The sequence below is a fragment of the Oenanthe melanoleuca genome, chromosome 1 (genome assembly GCF_029582105.1).
Source record: "Oenanthe melanoleuca isolate GR-GAL-2019-014 chromosome 1, OMel1.0, whole genome shotgun sequence".
NCBI classification, from domain to species: Eukaryota; Metazoa; Chordata; class Aves; order Passeriformes; family Muscicapidae; genus Oenanthe; species Oenanthe melanoleuca.
Window position 1 is genome coordinate 109,381,031 of NC_079333.1, and position 24,864 is coordinate 109,405,894.

General features: G+C 40.6%; 1 protein-coding gene across 1 annotated transcript in view; it reads right to left on the reverse strand.

Annotated features, from left to right (window-relative positions):
• Nucleotides 1-502: 502 nt before the first annotated feature.
• Nucleotides 503-24,864, reverse strand: part of DYRK1A (dual specificity tyrosine phosphorylation regulated kinase 1A) — a 69,558-nt gene continuing 45,196 nt past the window's right edge. Inside the window, exons 3-12 of the mRNA XM_056510678.1 lie at nucleotides 20,771-20,976; nucleotides 11,852-11,944; nucleotides 10,690-10,878; nucleotides 9,880-10,027; nucleotides 7,775-8,061; nucleotides 6,489-6,635; nucleotides 6,034-6,174; nucleotides 5,473-5,779; nucleotides 4,921-5,045; nucleotides 503-4,016 (exon numbers count right to left, since the gene is read on the reverse strand). Of these exons, the coding sequence (XP_056366653.1) occupies nucleotides 3,393-4,016; nucleotides 4,921-5,045; nucleotides 5,473-5,779; nucleotides 6,034-6,174; nucleotides 6,489-6,635; nucleotides 7,775-8,061; nucleotides 9,880-10,027; nucleotides 10,690-10,878; nucleotides 11,852-11,944; nucleotides 20,771-20,976 (2,267 nt within the window). The 3' untranslated portion in view covers nucleotides 503-3,392. The remainder of the gene's footprint in view (nucleotides 4,017-4,920; nucleotides 5,046-5,472; nucleotides 5,780-6,033; nucleotides 6,175-6,488; nucleotides 6,636-7,774; nucleotides 8,062-9,879; nucleotides 10,028-10,689; nucleotides 10,879-11,851; nucleotides 11,945-20,770; nucleotides 20,977-24,864) is intronic.

Here is a 24,864-nt window from a genome sequence, read left to right on the forward strand (position 1 = left end):
CCAAAGCCAGGGAGTTGGTGATGCAGGAGGAACTGGGCTGGGTTCTGGGATAACAGCAGCCAGTCCCAAAATCCCATTCCATGGCCTCAAAAGCAGCTCTCCTGGGATGGGGAGGAAGCTGCAGAGCACAGGAGAACACTCAGACTAAGAGATGAGGATTAAAGAACTCAAACTACAAGCAGAGTCCATGAGAATCAAGCAGAGCTGTGTTCACACATCAGTGATTTGCAGACCTCGCTGGTTTTCAATTAAAAACTCCAAATTAGCTGTTACGCCTCCAACTTTTACTTTCATATTTTTAAGTCTGTTTCAATGTATCTGATATTTACATATTATAGTATAATTATACCTACCATACCATGGCTTGGGAGTAGGTTAATTGCATAGGAAGACTTACTACGTTTACATTTTTTGTTTTTTTGTTTTTCTTAAATTACTCTTATTTTTTTTTCTTCCTTTTTTTTTTTTTTTTTTTTTCCTTTTTAAAAAGCACAGTAAAGAGTCTGAGGACAAATTATTCAACTGTTTATCATACATAAGACTGCATGACTATAATACAAAGGGCTTGTCTTTTCATTTAACGTTACAATATACACAGCAAGTCCGGACTAGATCTTACAATCTGAACACAGGTATTTAACCTTTTCCATGCTGTTTATGTTTACAATGCACAGAAGTCCTGTAACCAAACTGTGTAGTAAAGCACACAAAACTGGACTGTAACATAACACAGTATGCAGAAGCACTGGATTTTATGATTTTTTTTTTTCTTCTTGATGTAGAGGTGATTTCTTTGAACTGCTTTAGGTTTGGTGGGTTTGTTTTTTGGCGCTTGCTAAAGGGGTGGCAGCGGCGCACGTGGTGTTACCCAGATTCCATGTTACCCTTATATTCCTAGACAGCAGTAAGAACTGGATTCCTTTTTGTTTTTTTTTTTTAAATATTGCTAAACTCAGCATCCTTTTCTAAGGTGACAGCCTTCCAAATCCTGTAAACTTCTCTGAATTACTGAGCTTGGAAAGAAAATAAAACCAAAAAAACAACAACAAAAAAAAACCAAAACAAAACAAACAAAAAAGCCTGGGGGGGAAAAAAAATCTGCTTTCATCCACAGGGTTGATGTGTCAATAGAAAAAGAAATATTTCATTAAGAAAATGCTAATCCCAAGGATTCATTCCCATTTACATGGTAGTCAGCTGCTGTGTTGCCACTGTGAGTATAAAAAATTCCACCTTTTTGTCTCAAAAATCGATTTGGCCACATGGAATTGACCATTTGCTGCTAAAAAGTAACTTTTCCAAGGGCTTACTGGCAGAGGTAGATCACTGCTTCTGTAAGAGAGGATGGGCAACACTGTTCACCTGGGATGGGCCATCAAGGAACTCACCTTCATTCTTTCACCAAAGTTGGTGGTTTTTTTCATGCAGCTTTTTTTATTTTTCCTTTTCCCACGAAGAAAAAAAAAAATTTAAAAAATTAAAAAAAAAATAAAATCTCTTGGATGGGCCTGTAAATTTTGCAACTGCCAAGCTGACTGTGTTATATTAAGGCAGCATTACCCAAAAATTAGGCACCTGTTAAATACAGCCTGCTAACCTCAGGTCTCCCCATGAGGGTTTTGCTTTACTCAGCCTATTATTTTTTTGGACCTGTTCATGCAATCAAGGTCTTTGCCTTCAAGTTTACAATTATGTTAATAAGGAATACAAGAATCAACTGCTGGTTTCATAGCTTCTGGATCTAGTGTCCCTTTTAACCTTCAGAAGCCTGAACACATTGATAATGTAACAGATGTTATAGTCTCCAAGTAGATGTCAATCTATTATCTTCAGTACACAGATTGCTGTAAATGTATTGGCTATGAATTCAACAACAGTTCCAGTTTTGTTTAAGCAATAGTACAGCCATAATTTTTCAACTGACATTTAAAAATGGTCTAGTTACACCTTGTGTCAAAGTGCAGAACTGCTACATTATTGGTTACAGACATCTATGTGCTATAAAAACAGCTTTGGTACAATAAATTATCAAAAAAGAAAATAAATTTTTGTAAAATTCACAGCATAATTGTGAGGCAAAAAAGCAGTCACATAAAATTCTGCATTTTTTTTTTTTTTTAAAAATGTTCAGGATGAACAGAAGACGTCTTTGTGCAGAAGTAATGGTGGAGAAAACCACGTGCCGAGAAAAAAGCAAAAGAAAAAAGTAAAAAGCAGGAAGGGACACAGTTGTAGCTATTTCCATCAAACGCAAACCACTACTCCTGTGACCTTCAACCAAGAAGGAAGTCAACTTTATGACACACGCAAAGTGACCTTGCAATACCTTACAATAAGTGGGTCACAAAAGTCTATTTTAAAAGAAAGGCCTCTTGAATTACCCATTCTCTGTGTTTTCAGCATTAAGGACTGTCTGCAAAAGCATGTCCAAAAGTGATTGCATCTGAAATGGTAGGCTCTTCTAACTTAAGAGTCCAAATCCATAAGGCCAAAGGTTATCCCAAAGACCACCACTTAGACCTCCCCAGGACTGGCCAGGACCGACCCGTTGATTGCTTCTCAGTGCACCTCAGTTATGAAACCAGTCAGATTTCCATCCTAACTGCCCGTGGGCTCCAAAAGGTGGCACCCACAGAATTCCCATCACAATTGCTGCTTTGATCCTCAGTAGATTCAGAAAAGGAGAGTTCTGCTCACCGCCACTTCGCATGCTCAATGTGCCTCACAAACTCCGTCACAACCGTCCCTTTTTACAGCTGAAGAATAATATATTTGTGTAATCTGAAGGTCCCTCTTTCTTACAGTACTGCATTTCTGTGCCCATGGTTGTTTGGGGAACTAAAAAAAATATATATATTACTCACTCCCCCTCCCACCCACAAAACTTCAAAGGGCCTTTTTTTAGAAATCATGTGCAATGCCTTTAAAAAGAAACTAGTTTGCAACTATGACTAACATTTGAACAATAACCCCTGTTGAATGAGAGCAAAAAAAAAAAAAAAAAAAAAAAATTAAAAAAAAAACCAAAAAAACAAAACCCCTCCCCAAAAAAACCAAACTATGACTAGGTTGTGGCAAGTTAAAATGGGGGAAGCAAAAGGTGAACACCACTAAGCTATCCATTAAGGTGGGTCCAGACATGGCTCTTAAAAAAAAAAAAAAAAAACCAACAACCAAAAAAACCTCCCCCCAGCAAAAAAACCAAAAAAAACCAAACTTCATTGTCCCTTTGCAATCTTTTCAAGTTTAAAAAAATAGTCAACTTTGCCCTCCTGTAGCGGTTCAGTGAGTTTATCTCCTTCTGATTCAAGCAGCTTTGCACTTTGTTTTTTTTTTTGGAAAAACACCACTTCTATAAAAACACACAAGAAACAAACTTAGTTTCAGTTTAGTCACGAGCTAGCCACAGGACTTTGCTGAACACAAACTCCTGTCATGGGAGACTCTTCTCTATCAATGCCTTGCCTCATGGCAAGGTGTCCTTCAGTCATGTAATGAGCAGGACCTGTATTAGCAGAAAACTGGTACGTGGGATGTCCAGCTATGCCAGTTTCTTGGCGCGGATTAGAGTAGACTGTTAAATTCATGTCCATAGCTCCGTTCTGTCCAAAGTCCAAGGTGTTAGCAGCCACTGGGCGGTTCTGATAGGCCTGATTGCCTTGGTTACCAGTAGAGGAGGAAGATGTAGAGGAAGAAGTAGTTGAGGAAGACAGGGATGTCATGGAGTGGTGACTGTGGCCCACCTCCATAGAATCCTGGGTGGAGGAGCTGTTTGTTGGAGAATTGTAGACTCTCGGCCTGGTCCGGCTGCCCAAGGCTTGCTGTCCATGGTGGTGGTGGTGGTGGTGGTGATGGTGGTGGTGGTGGGAGCTGTTGCCATGGTGATGGTGTAATGCGTTCTGTTGCTGAGGGTTGACGTGGAAGGTGGTTTCCTGCACCGGGTGGTTCTCCACGGTGACCTGGCTGGGAGCTTCGGTGGCGGTCCAGCCGATGGGAGGAGGAAACTGCTGTCGAACCTGCACGATGCACAGCAAAATGGTGAGGCTCAGAGCCATGCCACCAAAACACAGCACCATCAAGGCTGGAAATGACCTCCAAGACCATCCCACCTCTGACCACCCTGACAACTCAGTGCCACATCCAGTTGGCTCTTGAACAACACACAAGGGATTTAATTATTTCTATCTATGCCAATTTTTAAAAACTTTAACCAAGCCTCAAAGTTGCACAATTATTCTAGAAATGCAAGCATATACTTAAGAATAATTTTCCATACTTCTCTATCTTGAACAATATATAAGAGATTAGGTATTTCTATTCATGCCAATTTTTCAGAACTTTAACCAGGTCTTGAAGTTGCACAATTATTCTAAAAATGCAGGCATGCACTTAAGAATAATTTCTAGTACTTCTCAATCTTGAACAATATATGATTTGGTTATTTCTATTTATGCCAATTTTTTAGAAGTTTAACCAAGCCTTGAAGTTGCACAATTATTCTAGAAATGCAGGCATGTATTTAAGAATAATTTCCAACACTTTTCTATATGTACCTTAAGAAAAATGCACATCCTGGATGTTATTTTCAAACAGTTAAAGGAGGTCTGATAAGTGACTTCACTGTCAAAATTACAGGAGCAGCTTTACATTTCAGTAATAACAACAGCATCTGTATAACACTTAGAAAAATTAAGCCCTGACCTCTAGCTGAGAAGCCCAGAGACAATAAGCAAAGCAAATGAAATTAAAATGTTGTAGCTCATACCTTGAAAGGTGCCAAGAGCATTAGAGGAACCTCTGGAACAACACAGCCGATTAAAGGCTACTAAAAGGGCAAGATCTACCTACAAACCAATGAACTGCCCACATGGGGGAGAATTGCCAGCTGTACCTGCTGTGCACTAAGGTGTGCTGCCTTACCTGTGGGCTGTGTGTCTCACAGTCCATAGCTTGGACAGCAGCAGTGAAGTGCCCGCCGCTGTGCCGGTGCTGGTGTGTGGGGTCCGACCGCGCCCTCCCGCTGTTGCTCGTGCCAGAAGATCCACCTGGAAAACCCCAACATGCCCAGTGACTAAAGGGACACACAATTTACAGCTATGGAACTATGGCAGCATAAAGAGTTATAAAGTGCTTCAAGGGAAAAAGTGTAAGATCAATGTTAATCACTCACATTTTTGCTCATCTAGTTGGGTTTTTGGGGGTTTTCTGTTTACCTGTTCCAGCTGATTAAAATAATTGTTTAGTGATCATGACTGGTATTTTTTGACAGTATGGAAAAACAAATTAACATTTCACAGAACCATGGGCATATTCCACAATGATCATCCAGTGCAACTTCATGCCAACAAATCCCACCCTGGGCATCCCCGGCAGCACTGTCCAAACGCTCCTGGGAGCTCTGGCAGCTCTGTGCCCATTCCCTGGGGAGCCTGTTCAGTGTCCAAGATGAGGAAGCAGAATTTTATCACCCACCTGAGCTTGAAGATGTACTAGAGGTGGTTCCTGAAGACTGTGACTGCTCCATGGCAGGACTCGTGGACACGCTGTTACTCGTGTTGGTACCTTCGTCCGCCGTTTTCTTGAAGAAACTGTGCTGCAGGGCGTAGTAGGGCTGGATTCGTGTCTTGGGGTCATAGTCAAGCATCCTTAAGATGAGGTCTTTGAACTTCAAGTAGTCAGCTACAGTATGACCTGACTCCCCAGCACGGCGCCCACCCGGCCCTCCTGTCTCAACTCCCAGGATATTGTGGAGTTTGCGAGTTCCCGGTGGTTTGTATTCCTGTGGGGAGGGAGGAAAGGTTTGGAATCAGTGTGTGAAACCTTGGGGGTGTCTGCACATATTCCACAGCAAAAAGAATATTTGATATTCCAAAGCAAATCAGGAAACTATTCAACACGACAGGAAATGTTGTTTAATTGACAAGACAACAAAATAAACAACAAAGCTGCATTTTCAATAAGACAAACCAAAACAAAGTAACAACTCACCATTTTTTATATACATATTATTATTATCCTAATTGTTTTACTTACCCTTTTTCCATCTTTGGTCTTCTTCAAGTTCCAAGTGCTATCTGGCAACTTCTCAAAGAACTTTCTTGCTTTGGGTGCTTGGTCGAGGATGTGGGTTGGTGGAATCCCCAAAACTTCCACTATTTTATTCATCTGATCCACCTGTCCCAAACAAAATGGGTTTGTGAAGGACAAGTGACAGCCAGCCCAGCTGTGGCACAAATGTCAGCTACTCACACAAGCTCTAAGTTAATTAATTTAAGAAAAATTTAATATGGACAAAACAAATTAAGGAGTATGAGGGAGACACAGAAAATTACGACCAAGCAATTTTATGTCCTGACAAAAATCCTGTTATTGATGTTTAATCTTTTCAGAATTACCAGACTTCCCTAATCTATGCATTCCAATTAAACAGATGAAAATCACTATGGGAATTCACAACAAAAAAACCCAGTTCCTGGGACAGAACTCACCTCATTTGCCCCACTAAAGAGAGGCTCTCCAGTGTGCATCTCGACTAAAATACACCCAAGGGACCACATATCAATTGCAAGGTCATAAGGCATTCCCAGTAGCACCTCTGGTGATCGATAGAAACGACTCTGGATATACTGGTATATCTGCAATAAAAGCACCTCAAAGTCACAACCACACACAGCATCCCAAGGGAATAAAATTCCAAGTGACAAAACACAACTGCTATGAAATCACATTGTGGTGCAGGGAAAGATGAGGTATCAGGGATAATGAAATCTGTTTGTTCATTATAGGAATAAAAGTATTTAATTGTTATTTTTTAGGAAAATATGCTCACAAGAAAAAAGCAGGAAGTTCAGCTTGAGTCATATCACATTTTTGAAATTGTGATTCTTAACATTTCAAAATTATCTTATTATTGATAAATAATGGATTTGGATAAATAATTCAGATGTCATTTCACCTCCTGGTGTCTTCTTTCAGCCCTTCCTTTTAGTTTATAGTACAAATTTCTTTTATTAATCCAAATCTCTGTCTCATTGCTGCTCTCAATACAGTATTCCATATTCTGATCAACTCTTCCTAGATTTATTCTAGGAAAAAGCAAAGGGGTGCTACTGGCCCGTGCCAACTCTTCATGAGACAGTTGGGGCACTTGTGGTGAAGTTAGTCCATGAATTCCTGAATTTTTTTCCTAAAGATCCAATCTGCAGTGTCTGTAATCATAAACAGGGGACATGCTAAAGGAACACTCATGGAAAGAGGAATATACATGGAATAAGACAATAATAATAGAGTATTTTTTTAATTTATCTTAATTTTTTGTTTTATTTACTAGCACTGCAGATTTCTACAATCCAGTGGTGATACATTCTCCACTAACATGGCACAAAAACACAGCCAAGGCAAAATACAAGAACATGGAAAATTTATCATATGGTGGATTTTTATCTACTGGGGCACTAAAGGAAGTGGTGGATTGTCAAACTGTTCAAAATAAGATGTGGATGTTACACTTTTGGATTTGGTTTAGTGGTGAATGTGGTGCTGTTGGTTCATGGTTGGACTTGATCTTAAAGATTTTTTCCAACCTTGACAATTCTGAGATTCTGACATTTATATTTAAAGCTCTTTTGGAGTGTGGATCTTTATTAAAAACCGAGTTATTGTTTAAAACCATCATGAATGAAGTTCAGTGAGCTAGGTGAGTATTATGACTTAAAAATCCTGCATTTTTCAGCAGCGCCAACAGAATTTTAGCTCATTTTTCCCCCAAACTCACCCTCTGCCCAAGCTGACAGGAACTGCCAAAATCCACAATCTTGATGGCGCTCCTTTTGGGGTTGCAGAGCAGGATGTTCTCTGGTTTTAGGTCACAGTGAATGATGCTGAGCTCGGGGGTGGCCAGGAAGAGCAGGGCCGTGCACATCTGCTGCGCGAACTTGCGCGTCAGGTTGAGGGACACGCCGCGGAAGTTGGTGTTCCTCAGCAGGTCGTACAGGTTGTAGGACAGCATCTCAAACACCAAGCACAGGTGGTTCCTGAACATGAAGTGACGCTTCAAATGCACTGGGGGGAAAGGGGAAAAGATCATTAATGCACACTGAGAATTGTGGGGGTCATTGCAGGGAGGAGGATCATCAATAAAGTAACAGCGTCATTTTTCTATCCTGCTTCTGTGCTATTTACAAAATACTTCTGCCGTGCTTGGAGGGCAAGAGGACATTTTCACATCCTCAGGTGCACCTCAGTAAAATTGGAACATCTTGTAAAATTTTTTAAATACTTTATTCAATGTGTAAGAAGCTGAGCGCTGAGTACAATAAGAGCATTGGTTTTTCTCCTGGTTTTGTGTTATTTACAAAATATTTCTGCCATGCTTGGAGGGCAAGAGGACATTTTCACATCCTCAGGTGCACCTCAGTAAAACTGGAACATCTTGTAAAATTTTTTAAATACTTTAATCAATGTGCAGGAAACTGAGCATTGGAGCATCATGGTTTTTCCAGTTTTTTTGTTATTTACAAAATATTTCTGCCATGCCTGGGGTACAGAGGGACATTTTACACATCCTTGGGTGTAAAAACTTGTGAAATCTTTTAAAGACTTTATTCAATGTGTAGGAAACTGAGAGCTGAGTAAAATAAGAGCACCGTGGTTTTTCCTGGTTCTCTGTTATTTACAAAATATTTCTGCCATACTTGGAGGGCAAGAAGACATTATCACATCCTCAGGTGCACCTCAGTAAAATTGGAACATCTTGCAAAATTTTTTAAATACTTCAATCAATGTGTAAGAAGCTGAGCGCTGAGTAAAATAAAAGCATTGGGGTTTTTCCAGTTTTTTTTGTTATTTACAAAATATTTCTGCCATGCCTGGGGTATAGAGGGACATTTTACACATCCTTGGGTGTAAAAACTTGTGAAATCTTTTAAAGACTTTATTCAATGTGTAGGAAACTGAGAGCTGAGTAAAATAAGAGCATTGGGTTTTTTCCTGGTTCTCTGTTATTTACAAAATATTTCTGCCATGCTTGGAGGTCAAGTGGACATTTTCACATCCTCAGGTGCACCTCAGTAATGCTGAATTAACCAAAAACTTGTGAAGGGATATATTATCAAAGTAAGTTATCACTCCCTTACATTTACAGAGGAAATATTTAATTGTGAGAATAATTTAAAATACACAGTTACATCACTGCAATTTATAAGCTGATAACTTCAATGAATAAAACTGATTCAATTGCTACACCTTCAATTAATAAAGCTGACCAATATTCCCAAGGAATTGTATTAATTTCCTTGAGGCACAATCTCAGTTTACGAAAGGAACCAATCCAAGCCTTTTTATTCATTAGTAAGTGAAATATTCATCACATTTCTCTGTTCAGAGGCCAGCAGGGTTTGCCATTGTCAAACCTTCAGGTTGCTACAAGAAAATTGAAATAGGAAAAACATTTCAGAGAAAAATCAACACACTCTCCTTTCTGGCATAATAAAATCTTGAATATGATCACCAAGAGAATTCAGATTTTTAACTAAGGTGGATTTTTGGTCAGCTTGGTGTCCATTATCCAGTTCCTTCTGTGTACTTTATTTATAACTCACCTGACATGGCACATTTTGATCCCACCCTGATGCCATTTCCTGCCACATATCCTTCTCCAAATTCCTGTTCTCTCACCTTTGGAATTCTCCTCCCACAATTCCAGGTCCTGCTGGGCTTCCTACACTTGATTCCAACTCCTCCCAGCTTGGCAGGAACCACCAAATACCATCACAAATATTCCAAAATAGATTTGGAAATCAGCTGAAAGCAGCCTAAGCTCTACAGCAAGATCTAAACCATTCATAATAAAATCAAAATGAGGAGTAATTAATTCAGTACCTATGTAGTACTTCATCTCAGTGTCATGTTTGTTCATCAGCTCAAGCAGTCTCACTTCAATCTGGGCCTGGTTAAGGAAAGCCTTCTTGTTCTTGATGATTTTGATGGCCACCCACTCCTGCTCCACTCGGTCATAAGCCTTCACAACCTGCAAGAGAAGCCAAATCCATCAGGAAAATTCAGTTTTCAAAACCCACCCAAACTCCTGAATTTAGAATTCTTTTTAATTCTGTTTCTTCTGATGATAAAACAATAAAGCTACAACTTTGTGATGTTTATTGCAGTGATGTTGCTTTATATGCAAATAAAATTATCTAAACCAACACTGTAAAAGGAATGGTAAATCTGAGAAAAACTAAAAACTACAAAATAAATGCTCCATCCTCCTTCCAGCCTTGGCTAAAGCTGCAACCAGTCAAAACAAATGCTGTTAATGACATTTATAAGAGGTAAGATCCAGCACTAATTATTGTTTTAATTTTAAAACCCAATTCAAATTAAAAACCTAACTCAAACTAAAAACCTAACTCGAACCAAAACTTAAACCAAAACCAAACTCAAGTTAAAAATGTCAACAGATGGCAAAAGGTGGAGGATTTCTCATTGTAAAATGCAACACACACTGAAATCTAATTAAATGTTTTCTGTAGTAACATGAAATAGCACAAAATATGAGTGTCTGAACAGGCACTCAGGATGACAGGACTGAGAAAAAAAGTGTTTTAATTTCAAAATGAAGCAGCAACAGCACTTCAAATTAAATACAACTGTGATCCACAGAAAAGACACAAACACAGGAGGAGCCATTACCTGCCCAAAGGATCCTTTGCCTATTAAAGAGTCGATTTCATAGCGGTCCATCCACTTCTCCCCATTTTTCACAATGTAGTCATAGTTGTCATCATCATAACCATCATTGTAAACTTTCCTCTCCTTTTTGTGACTGGAATCATCTCCCTGGCCCTGCTGATGCCGCCGTTTTTTTTTTGCATAGTAAACCTGGAGGGGGAAAGGAGCTTCCTTAAGAGCCCTGCTTAGAACAGCAGCTCAAGAAAGTGGAAAATCAACTTTTATTCAGCATTCTGTGGTTTTAAAGTGCAACTTTTACAAGTGGAAAACTAACAATCCTCTCCTCCTACTGCTGTGTTTGAAGTCAGGTCATTATTCCAAAGGAAAGTCTTGAATAATTGAAGAACTGGGAAAGCAGAGCTAAAGAAATGTACTAACACCAATAAATAACAGTAATAACACAGACAAATGTACTAACAGTAATAAATAGTAACTCTGATCAATGTACTAACACTAATAAATATAGTAGTAACTCTGATAAATGTACTAACACTAATAAATAATAACACTGATAAATGTAGTAACATTGATCTCTGGAGCTCACAGGTACCAAAGGAACAGAAACCTCCCAGCACACTGTGCACAAAGTCACATCCAAAATGCTAACAAGCCTGGAAACAACAATTACCACTTCATCTTCCCACAAGACTTGGAAAGAATTCCAAGGAAGTCACTAATCACCATAAAAATCCCTTCACATTCCCTTTAATTCTCAAAGTTTGAAACTAAGTGATACTTTCCTGTATTAACCTGAACAACTTTATATTTTCCATCTGTCAGTAATATTTAATTCAATCACTTAGGGAAAACACTTCAGCATTTTCCTTAAAAGCTCTTAGAAACATTAATAAAGTTTTACTGAGCTCAAAGTGTGCTTGTGTCACTCGTGTCTCCTTGTCCTGCCAGCTCAACACTTGTTTATAAAACAAAAGAAAATAAATCCCAAGATAAAAGATTTCCTGTGTGCTGGACAGAAAGCAGGACCACGACAGCCATGACCTCCAACAAGATGTCAACAACTGAGAGAAAACTGGATGTTTTTGGATCTCTTGATGAGATTATTTGTAGAAAATCCATGTAAACCATGTATTGTAACAAACTCAGGGCACACTGAAGGCATTACCTCATTAATATGTTTGTATGTTTTGATCAAATCTACGGAGAGTTTCCTCAATGGAGCAGTGGCTGGATCACGGAAAGTTTGGGGCATCCGCCTCTGGAATGAGAACATGGCAGAAATTTGAATAAAAATAGGAACTGAATGGTATAGTTGCTACATCAAATTGTGAAATTCCTCACAGGAATGAGCTATTTAAATGCAAAGTTTTTTTTTAAACTGACAGTAAAAAAAAAAACCCCAAAACTTAGTTACTTTTTGATATATCAATAATTTTTAATATATTAAGAATTTTTCAAAAAGGACTAAATTCCAAGATTCCTATCTTTCCTCCAACTACACCCAACAGGTTTAATCCAAACCTCCTCTGACAACAAAGACTCTCCTCCATCACTCCTCTCCCTCAGCACAAACTCATGAACTGGCTCCATATTTAAGGTACAGCTCCAAAGGAGCCTCACAAGAAATTCTTTTTTCTTTTCAAATGAAGTTCACAGGAACTGTGGAGAACTGGGCCAGCTCACCACATTCAAGTGCATTAAATTCCAAATAAGAACAAAATCTAGAAGTACCAAGAGACAAACCACCTCCCAAGAGCTCTGGGAATTCTGTCCCACCCAGCCACAGTCCAATGTTCCCCTACAGGTGCAGGACAGAAAACCTCAGGGTGAGTTTAAACAATTCCATTGGAGAAAAGTTTGTTCCATTTATATTTTCCATCAGTATTACTGAACTAATAAATGAGCTATTAAGTGGAGGTGTCCAAGGAAAGCCTGGAGGTGGCACTCAGTGCTCTGGGCTGGGGACAAGGTGGGCATTGGGCACATCTGGGCACAGCTGGGATTCATCTTGGAGATCTTTCCAAACCTCAATGATCCTGCAATTCTGTGATATGAACTTGAAAAAGCAGAAATCACTTTCTGTGACTGAAGAGAGTTTGCCATTACCAAGTCTAATATAATACTTATAATGGTTGCTGTACAAATAATAAAAAAAAAAAGAATCACATCAAAGTGACCCAAAAAAGAAGTTATAGAGAGTTTGTGCTTCTGAAGCTGGACCTGCACTGAGGTACTGGAGGGACCACCCTAGGAAGCCAAACTCTCATTCTCCTCCTGTGTGGGCAGGAGAAAAGACATTAATTCTATTTTATTACAAGTACAAGCACTTTGTAAACTCAGGAAACTGTTTGAAAGTTTCTCAAACAAACTATTACAAAACATGTTTGGTTCTTCCTTTCATCTGGCAAACAAATGTAGCCCATGAAACAAACCCCACCTAAAGGGGATTTTTTGGTTCTCTCCCACTAAGCAGCAGCAAGTCCTGATGCAGCTGTCACTGTTAAAGCATCTTCAAATTCAAATATTTCCTTCAAATTCCTTCATTCTGACTGGAAGAAGGTATTGGAATATGGGATGTTGGTGGGTTTTGCTGGCTGTGGCAGAGGAATATCAGGGATTTTGGCAGGGCCCAGTCTGTGTCCTGGGCTGGATGATCAGCACAGGGACTTGATTTTGAGGGAAAAGTCTCAATCTGGAAGAATTTCATAGATCAGACCAACTATTCCCAAAAAAAAATTCCTCTAATTTGGTAAGGGAGTTTGTATGACAAGTCTTCATGATTATTTTCTAACTTATAAGTCAAATTTGCTTGCTTACTTCAAAAATAGAGATCTAATTTCCACTCTGAAAAAGCCTGGTGAAAAAAATATGATCTATCACCATCCAAAAATTGTAAATAATTTAAATTTTGCAGGATACTGCAGCCAGTCCCTTATTTTAAAGGGACATTTTGACATTCACACATTTCTGAGCACACTCTTGAACCTGTATGAACTTTTCCACAGGTTCTATTTTGCTCCCCATGGCTCATAAAGTTTTGGGTTGAATTTTTTTCCTCAAACTTTTATATTGTGAAATTTGTAATATTCCCTTCTTTTTCCAAGAGACATTCTTTTTTTCCTGATAATGGAAGACCATGGAACAAAGTTATTATCAAATTTATACAAAACTCTTCAATTCTTTATTGTTAGGTTTATTCTGATTGTTTATTATTGGGGTTATTCTGATTTCTGTCTTGGATTCAAGGAATGCTCAGTCACCAAAAAAAAAAGGGAAAAGAAGAGAAAAAAGGGGGGAAAGGGGAAAGGGGAAAGGGGAAAGGGGAAAGGGGAAAGGGGAAAGGGGAAAGGGGAAAGGGGAAAGGGGAAAGGGGAAAGGGGAAAGGAAAGGGGAAAGGAAAGGAAAGGAAAGGAAAGGAAAGGAAAGGAAAGGAAAGGAAAGGAAAGGAAAGGAAAGGAAAGGAAAGGAAAGGAAAGGAAAGGAAAGGAAAGGAAAGGAAAGGAAAGGAAAGGAAAGGAAAGGAAAGGAAAGGAAAGGAAAGGAAAGGAAAGGAAAGGAAAGGAAAGGAAAGGAAAGGAAAGGAAAGGAAAGGAAAGGAAAGGAAAGGAAAGGAAAGGAAAGGAAAGGAAAGGAAAGGAAAGGAAAGGAAAGGAAAGGAAAGGAAAGGAAAGGAAAGGAAAGGAAAGGAAAGGAAAGGAAAGGAAAGGAAAGGAAAGGAAAGGAAAGGAAAGGAAAGGAAAGGAAAGGAAAGGAAAGGAAAGGAAAGGAAAGGAAAGGAAAGGAAAGGAAAGGAAAGGAAAGGAAAGGAAAGGAAAGGAAAGGAAAGGAAAGGAAAGGAAAGGAAAGGAAAGGAAAGGAAAGGAAAGGAAAGGAAAGGAAAGGAAAGGAAAGGAAAGGAAAGGAAAGGAAAGGAAAGGAAAGGAAAGGAAAGGAAAGGAAAGGAAAGGAAAGGAAAGGAAAGGAAAGGAAAGGAAAGGAAAGGAAAGGAAAGGAAAGGAAAGGAAAGGAAAGGAAAGGAAAGTTCCCATTTCACAAGCTCCAGTCTCTATCTGGTGGCCAGACAGCAACACTGCAATCTCAGAACTCCCTAAAACCAGGACACAAATCAAAGAGATGCTGCATCTCAGGTTGGAGAGATAAGAAACTACTTTAATTACAATTATAAATTGGAAATAAGGAAATAGCCACAAAAAAGGCCCCATTTATATGTCCTCAACACACTGGTGACAATGCACATTTTATGGGAACTGTGACATTTAACTCAGGTGTGCTGTTTGAACTCACAGCCTTTGGGGATAGAACACACAACTCATTTCTCTATGGAAATTTTCTTTTTTGTCCAAACAGACAGCATTGTTCTTTTTCAAATTATTTTTATTTTGATTATGGAGAAATCTAAGCTCTTTATGGGAAGCTTTAATTCAGCCTTTTTTTTTAAAAAAAAAGAAAGATCCACCACCATCTACATTCATTAAAACAAGGAAGAAAAAAAAAGATAAATTCAGCTTGTGTATAGCACACATTGCACTTCACAAACAGAATAAATAATGAAGATTTCATTGTGTCAGGGCAACTTTTAGCAAGAATTCCAAGTGTAACTGTTTAATTGACCTGCATGGTCACACTGATGACAGAGACTGCTGAAGTTAAACCATCATTAACAAAATGTTGATCAGGTAGTGGGAATATCTGAATTAAGATTTTGAAATGGGTGCTGCAGCATGAACTTGGCAATGATCTTGATGTGATCAATAAAACCTCTGGCCAAGATCTGGCCAGTAAAACCCTGAATTATGCACAGTGATCTTAACAGAGATAAAAAGGTGATGAACAGCCACCCTGACCTTCCCATTCCAGCTGTTCCATGGAAGCTGAACTGCTGCAATTTGTTACCAAAATCTCACCTCAGCTCCTTCATCAGGTAAATCAATTTCCCAATAATTTTGTAATTAAATGAAAAGAGTTCCAGGCAATCTGAGCATCCGTGAGATAAACAGAGCAGCAAAAAAAAAAAAAAAAAAACCTTTGAAGTTGTGACAACTTAAAAGCCACAGCCAAGAGCAGGACCCCGTCCTGCCCGAACTATTTGGGAAATAAAAGCCTTAAAAAATAACTCCTGAAGGAAAAAAAAAATTAAAAAGACAGAGCTGGAAGTTTTTAACTGTAATTTAAAACCTCATAAGTAAGTGAACAACAAAACAATCTGGCTGGTCTTGGAGTATCTGAATTCTTTGATCCTTGTCAGTGATGGGTTTGGGGACCACAGCCAGAAAGCAATAAATGCAAGAGAAAATTATGTAAATAATCTTTTAAGAGCAACTTATATGTGATTATTTATACTATTTACATGCAATATAAATACCTAGATTTATATAAATGTAATATAAATTGTTATTATTGTTTCCTAACCTTTAATCTGCAGCTGTGAATGACTCCCTAAATACCAGGATATGCCCTGCAAGGCTCTACAAACCCAAATGCAAGCAGGAATGAAAGCAATAAATTCACATTAAAATAATTCCAGGAACCTGAACCACTCCATTAAAACAAGTCTGCAGCAAAGACAGAAAAATAAGCTGCAGGAGCATCAGCAGGTACTTGCTGCAGCTCGGGGAGCTGGAGGCAAGGCTGGATTTTGGGAGGAGCTTTCCCGCAGCAGCAGCAGCAGCAGCGCGGCTCTGCCGGCAGAGGGGGGCTGCGGCTCGGGAAAGGCTCTGCTGGAATCCCGGCCTGGGAAAATCCCCATTTCCCGAACCGGGGCTGCTCCGAGCACCGGGAACGGCGGCCAAGGGCTGCAGCTCGGAAAGGCTGTGCTGGAATACCGGACTGGGAAAATCCCCATCTCCCGAACCGGGACAAATCCCCATCTCCCCGAACCGGGACAAATCCCCATTTCCCCAACCGGGGCAAATCCCCATCTCCCGAACCGGGCAAATCCCCATTTCCCCAACCGGGGCAAATCCCCATCTCCCCAACCGGGGCAAATCCCCATTTCCCCAACCGGGACAAATCCCCATCTCCCGAACCGGGGCAAATCCCCATCTCCCGAACCGGGGCAAATCCCCATCTCCCGACCCGGGCAAATCCCCATCTCCCGACCCGGGCAAATCCCCATCTCCCGAACCGGGGCAAATCCCCATTTCCCCAACCGGGACAAATCCCCATCTCCCGAACCGGGACAAATCCCCATCTCCCCAACCGGGGCAAATCCCCATTTCCTGAACCGGGGCAAATCCCCATCTCCCCAACCGGGGCAAATCCCCATTTCCCGAACCGGGGCAAATCCCCATTTCCCCAACCGGGACAAATCCCCATCTCCCGAACCGGGGCAAATCCCCATCTCCCGACCCGGGCAAATCCCGATCTCCCGACCCGGGCAAATCCCCATCTCCCGAACCGGGGCAAATCCCCATCTCCCCGAACCGGGACAAATCCCCATTTCCCCAACCGGGGCAAATCCCCATCTCCCCGAACCGGGGCAAATCCCCATTTCCCCAACCGGGGCAAATCCCCATCTCCCGAACCGGGGCAAATCCCCATCTCCCGAACCGGGGCAAATCCCCATTTCCCCAACCGGGGCAAATCCCCATCTCCCGAACCGGGACAAATCCCCATTTCCCCAACCGGGGCAAATCCCCATCTCCCGACCCGGGCAAATCCCCATCTCCCGAACCGGGGCAAATCCCCATTTCCCAACCGGGGCAAATCCCCATTTCCCCAACCGGGGCAAATCCCCATTTCCTGAACCGGGGCAAATCCCCATCTCCCGACCCGGGGCAAATCCCCATCTCCCGACCCGGGGCAAATCCCCATTTCCTGAACCGGGGCAAATCCCCATTTCCTGAACCGGGGCAAATCCCCATTTCCCCGACCGGGACAAATCCCCATCTCCCGACCGGGACAAATCCCCATCTCCCCAACCGGGACAAATCCCCATCTCCCGAACCGGGACAAATCCCCATCTCCCGAACCGGGACAAATCCCCATTTCCCCAATCCCCATCTCCCGAGCCGCGGCTGCTCCGAGCACCGGGAACGGCCGCCAAGGGGCCGCGCACAGCAAACGGGAACTTCCCCCGCAGCAAAAGGGGTTTGGGGCACCCAAAAAGTTATTTTAGGGTACCTAAAGGAGTTTTTAGAGTACCCAAAGAAGTTTTAGGGCACCCAAATGTGGTGTCATAGAGCACCCAAAGAAGTTCTTTTTAGGGTATCTAAGTTACTTTTAGGGTATCCAAAGAAGTTTTAGGGTGCCCAAATAGGGTGTTTGTTCCAACCAAAAAAGTTACTTTCAGGGCACCCAAAGAAGTTCTTTTTAGGGTACCTGAGTTACTTTTAGGGTCCCTAAATGAGTTACTTTTAAGGTACCCAAGGAAGTTCTAGGGCACCCAAAGAAGTTACTTTTAGGGCACCCAAACTGGGTGTTTTAGGGCACCCAAAGAAGTTATTTGTAGAGTCCCTAAATGAGTTACATTTAGGGCACCCAAAGAAGTTTTAGGGTACTCAAATGGGGTGTTTGGGGCACCCAAAGAAGTTATTTTTAGGGCACCCAAACTGGGTGTTTTAGAGCACCCAAAGAAGTTATTTTTAGGGTACCTAAATGAGTTTTTAGGGTCCCTAAATGAGTTCCTTTTAGGGCACCCAAAGAAGTTTTATGCCACTCAAATGTGGTGTTATAGAGCACCCAAAGAAGTAATTTTTAGGGTCCCTAAAGGATTTACTTTTAGGGTACCCAAAGAAGTTTTAGGGCACCCAAATGGGATGTTTGGGGCACCCAAAGTTACTTTTAGGGCCCCCAAAGAAGGTGTTTTAGGGTACCCAAAGAGGTTCTTTCAGAGTCCCTACATGAGTTACTTTTAGGGCCCCCAGAGAAGTTCTTTTTAGGGCACCTCAGTTACTTTTAGAGTCCCTGAATGAGTTACTTTAAGGGCACCCAAAGAAGTTCTAAGGCACCCAAATGGGATGGTTTGGGGAACCCAAAGAAGTAATTTTTAGGGTAGCTAAATTAGTTAATTTCATGGTCCCTAAATGAGTTACTTTTAGGGTACCCAAAGAAGTTTTAGAGCAAACAAATGGGGTGGTTCAGGGCACACAAAAAAGTTATTTTTAGGCTAGCTGAGTTACTTTTAATGTACCAAAAAATGTTGTAGGACACCCAAATGGGGTGATTGGGCACCCAATGATACTTTTAGGGCACCCAAACAGGGTGTTTTAGGGCACCCAAAGAGGTTATTTTAGGGTCCCTAAATGAGTTATTTTTAAGGTGCCCAAAGAAGTTTTAGGGCACGTAAAGGGGTGTTTTGGGGCACCCAAAAAAGGTGTTTGGGGCACCCAAAGAATGTATTATTAGGGCATGCAAAGAAGTTATTTTAGGGCACCCTGTTAGTTTTAGGGCACCCAACTGGGGTATTTTGGGGCACCCAAAGAAGTTACTTTTATAGGGTCCCCTCTAAACATTTCCTACTCCTGCAAAAGTATCTTCCCTCAGCACCAAAACATCTCTTCATGGTTCTGGAGACTTTTCCACCTGAAACATCCTGAGCAGCAAACACACTTCATCTCCATTCTCTTCAGTGAAACATTCCTCACCAGTCTGCACCACATTTTCAAGTTCTGACTTACAGGCTTTGCAGGAACCCATCTGCCCTTATGTTTCCACAACTGGGCTGTGGAATTTTTAAAAACCAACAGAATTCCCACTTATCCAGAGCAACAGCAGCTCCTGTGGCTCCTGCACACTGAGTGAGGGAGCTCTTTCAGCAGTCCTACCTACTCAAATAAAATATATTTTGTGCAAACTTCTGTATTCCAAATACACCAAGCAGTGACTCTGCATTGCAAAACTGTCCATTAGAATAAGTAATAAAGCAATCAGATGCTAATAAACAGCACAAAAATTTAAAATATAGTTATTATTTTTAAAAGAGCTTTTCACAATTCTCTACTTGGCCAATCGTTCTCTCCCCTTATTTAAAAAAAAAAAAAGTTACAAGTAGAAAAATCATAATAAATACATTCCAGAAGTTTAGAAACAATTTCAAAAACTTTTTTTGAAGTTATAGTATATATACACATACAGTGTATATATATATATACACACATATATACATTATGTATATGTATATACACATATATGTGAGTATATATGTATACATATATATAGATATACACACACATATATATAATGAAAATATTTTGAAATATACTGTAACTCCATCCTTATAGAGTTGGGAGTTACTTAGTTTAAAAAAAAACAACTCTGCAAGAATAAATGCCCTGATCCTCTAATTTATGGCTGTAAATTATATAATTCCAGAAGTTTAGAAACAACTTCAAAAACTTTTTCTGAAGTTATAGTATATATTTTGCATGTACTATATATATACTGTATATATATACTTTGTATATACTATATAGTATATGTAAGTATATATAGTACATAAGTATATACAGTATACATATAGTATATATAATATAGTAAGATTAATATATAAAATACAGTATTATATATACAGTATATAATACATATTACATATTACATATATACTATATACTATATACTATATACTATATACTATATACTATATACTATATATATATATATATATACAGTATGGTGTGTATATATATATTTCTAGATATATATATATATAAAATATTCTGAAGCATTGTTCATATATTGTTCATAACAGTATACTGTTAATATATTGTTGTATATTAACCCCATCCTTACAGAGTTGGGAGTTAATTAGTTAAAAAAAACCCAAAAAACCCTACAAGAATAAATGCCCTGATGCTGTAATTTATGGTTGCACAGTACAGGGATAGAGAGGGACATTTCACAAGGATTTAGAATGACAGGACACAGGGGAATGACCTTAAACTGAAGGAGGGCAGGGTTAGATGGGTTATTGGGAATTAGGAATTGTTCCCTGGGATGGAATTGCCAGAGCAGCTGTGGCTGCCGCTGGATCCCTGGCATGTTCAGTTCCAGGTTGGACACTGGGGCAGTGGAAGTGGCACAGGTAGCAGCCACCTGTCAGTCCCTCCCAGCCCAGTTACCCCAGCCCAGTGCAGCAGGGCTGTACCTGGTTGGTCAGGGGGAGGGGCTGCTCCAGCTGCTCCGCGTAGGACAGGGCCGAGACCTGCTGGTCGCTGATGTTCTGCTGCCGCCGGTCACTGTACTGCTGATGAGAATGGGACATCTGTCCAGCCATCTGAAGGCCAGCAGCATGGAATGAAAACGATGGTGCAAGCCGAACAGATGAAGGTTTGCATGCTGAAGTCTCTCCTCCTGCAAAGACAAGGGGAGGGTGAAGCAGCTGATGGGTTGGGAATCTTGCCCTGTGTTCAGAGTGGAGCTCACTGGATCCCAGTGGGGATTCCATAGGGAGTGATCCCAGCATCGTCCTCAGGGAAAGGTTATCTGCAGGGCAGGAATTGTTCCCTGGCACAGAATTCCCAGGGAAGCTGTGGCTGCCCCTGGATCCCTGGAAGTGTCCAAGGCCAGGCTGCAGCAACCTGGTCTTCTGACCACCAGAAGATCTTGAAAGGTCCCTTCCAACCCAAACCATTCTGGGACTCTCATCCTGAGCATCCCTTTTCACATCTCCACCTGGCTGTCGTAACTCAGTCAGAATTTCACAAGGGTTATTCCAAATTTTGTGCATGGGTTCCACAAAAGCCAGAAAAACACACAAGTTCTGCCTTTCAGGGTTTCTCCCAGCAACTCCTGGACTGACTGCACCAAAGGAAAATCCAGTGTCCAGCCTCAGCAGCTCATCTTTGTTTGGGAATAAGGTTTAGGGGTGATAATGGTGGGACTGGGATGATCCCAAAGGGCTCTTCCAACCCTGGTGATTCTGTGAATCCCTGATTCCTTGTCCTGTATGTTTATGCCTCCCTACAAAGCTCAGCAAACAAAGAGCAGCTGCAACCTGAAAGCAAAATTATCACTAAAGATTAAATTTAGAAGGAAGGTGTTAAACAGCCAAGCACCTGACCAGCAAAGGGAAATCCCCACTTCCTTTACAGTGCAAACCTTGCAAGAAAATACAAGCAGTAGAACACAGTAGATGAGTACAGACAAGATTTGGCTTTCTTAAGAATTACTCTATCAAAAGAAAATTAAAATATTAAAACATATACTGCACCATTGACTCAACACCTCCGGCAATGGAGAAACTGCATGGATGAAATCAAACACCTTTTTGCACTGATTATATTAAAATATTGACCATTTTAAGTTAACACTGCACAGAAAAATTACTGTTAACCCTTCCACAAAATATCCATTAAAAACTGAGAATCAGAGTTAATCTTTCATCTCTACAACTTGGTGGATTTAGTGAACATTTCCTTTTCAAGATTCACTGAACACTCCTGTAAGAATGGCTGAACATATGTAAGACATCATCCAGTATCTCTACTTTTTGCTCTTTTTAATTTCTGAGGTTCTGCTTAACCTGAAAAAAATCATAATCTCACTTAGCAACATCATGGTGACTGAAGTAAAAGTCAAAACAATATTTAAATCAGAGAGTCAAAAATACCACTAATTCTAAAGTGTAGAGCCAGTTACTTTCAAAGGTTTCAATCTTGTATTTTCTTACCCCAGGCCATAGGTTTCCAATAGAGATACCTGCCAATTACATAACTTAATAAAAACAAATTTTATTTTAAAAAATTCTGCCCTTCCATGTGTTCCTAAAAAAGCAGAAAGCTCAAATATATAAACCCAAAAATTCTGGCACCATGGGGGTTCTCATTTACTTCATAGGATCTTCTGACACGCCAAAAATCACAACAAATCTGAGGACAGACTGAGTCATGCACTACACACATTGAAAATAAAGTAAAAAAAAAAAGTAGAAGAGTGTTAAAAGTATAATTATCTCACAAAACAACAGTTGTAATTTGATGTTTTGGTTTGGCTTCAAACTTTCAGCTTCCAAATGCTTATAGACCCTTCCCTCCCAAGTCCACCTGCACCCAAATCCATGAATTTTAATTTTTCAGTTTAAAGTGTTTTTGAGATTTGCTGTTTGTGACTGACAAAGAGATCCCTATTGGCTTGGAGGGGAGTCCGACCCCAAATGTGATACCAGGAATCCAAACTGTGTCCAACAAAAACCTTCTTAAACCAGAAACACAAATGGTTCCACAGCAAATCTCAGACAAAGGGACAAGATCAGAGCCTGAGCAGTCTGATGACGTGGAGGATGACAAGGAGATGGATGGGAATTGGCCAACTCATCCCTGTGCTCCCATCCTAAATGGAAAAGCACTTGAGTCATCTCTGAAATGGGACTGACCTCACCCACGTCAGCAACATCTGGGTCAGAGGTTTGGGAGCTGCAAGCACAAGGATGAGCAGGAAGGAATTCCTTAATTAATTCCTTCTTTCCAACTGTCCCTGGGACTGCTCACAGCCCTGTGCTGGCCACCAGCACAAACAAGGCAGGCTCAGCTGATGGAATCCTGCCCTTGGCACATCCCAGACTCTGCCCCTGACACCTGCACTCCCATCCCAAGAGAACACTCCTAGAAACACTCAGTGGCACGCCAGGAAGGAAGGAGGGGGGAAGGAAGGACTGGTTAGAATAGAAATCTTGACCTCCTTTAGTTTTAGGTCGAGGAGTCGCTCCAGAAACAGGGACATTTGTGCACAGCCATTAATTGAGGCTCACAAAGCCTCTGGTGACTCTGAGATTGGTTTTTGGCTCATCTGGAGAGCTCCAAAAAATCAGGGATCTGCTGACCACCAGGGCAGGACTAAGATCTACTGGCACTTGCTCCCACAGCACATCCAGCACTTCCACAGGACAGAAATATCTGTGAACAAGGTGCAGTCAGTCATCACTTTTCCTTTTTAATCACTGTGAGTTCAAGTGATCACACCTTGGAAAGCACCTTGGGAAGAAAACCAAGGGAAAAACCCCAAAACATATGCCAGGATCTCTAAGCATGAAGCCCATTAAGGGAAAAGATTATGGATTTGGAGTGGGTAGAATTCTCTTACAAATAGGCCTTACCTAATGTTAGTTCAGGGGAGGCATAAAAATACCCACCTTGATGTGTATTTGCACTCAAAAGAGGCTCACAGCTCAGAACTCTCTGAAAATAGACACACTGCAAAAATGGATTCCCTCTTAAAAGATGAAGGTTTCTTTCTTAAAGCATCATCTCAACATAGTGGAAGAAGTTCAGTAATATATTTATTTATTTATTTGGTGAGGATGGAAAATACTTTTGTCATTCAAAATAGTTGTGTTTTAAATGGACTTTCTTTAATGGATTTTTGGGACTCCCCATCCCAAGGTCAGGCTGGATGAGGCCCTGAGATAGTGGAAGTTATCCCTGTCCATGGCAGGGGGTAGGACTGGAGGATTTTAAGGTCCCTTTCAACCCAAACCATTCTGTGATTTCATGATTTTTCCAAGCAACAGAGAAATTATTAATTCCAGGCATAAATATTTGAGATTGGAGTCTATAAATGAACTGCAATTGGTGTAACATTGGAAAAGTTTGTATAAATTTTTGCACAGATTTTTATAAAAATCAATGCAGATTAAATTTCTAACCTCATCCATTTGTGATCGTGCAATTCCCATTTTGACATCAGTCCACATAACTCATTTAGACACTAAATCTCCTCTCAAAAAAAAGTATTTTTGGTGGTAAAACACATCTCTGGCCCTCTCCTTTCAGCTACAGTGAGGCACAAATACTCATTGGATAATGGGGAAGAGCTGCAGGTGGATCATCAATCCAGAAAAAATCAGTGGATTTTTCCCAAAAAGCCAAAGCCCAACTGGCCACAGGACTGGTTGGTCCAAAGGTCTCCTCCAGCCTCAATGTTTCCATATTTCTGTACTATAAAAAGCAGCACAAAGTGAGATATCTCTCTGGATTAGGAGTTGTTTGAGTAGCTGCTCTGTTGGGTGGGACTGCACCTGAAAATCCCAACAGTAATTCCAAGGTTTCTTTGCACTCCTGTCATCCAGCTCTGCTCAAAGATCTACTTTGCTTCTCAAGGTATCTTTGTGACTCCTTATCCCATGGTCACACTTCTACCTAAGTGTTCTACTGAGGTGTATCCACAGTGAAAGATAAAAATGGAGGCAAAGTAAGACAAAATCCATTAGAGCATTAAAAAGTGACTTTTCCTTAATACATCTTC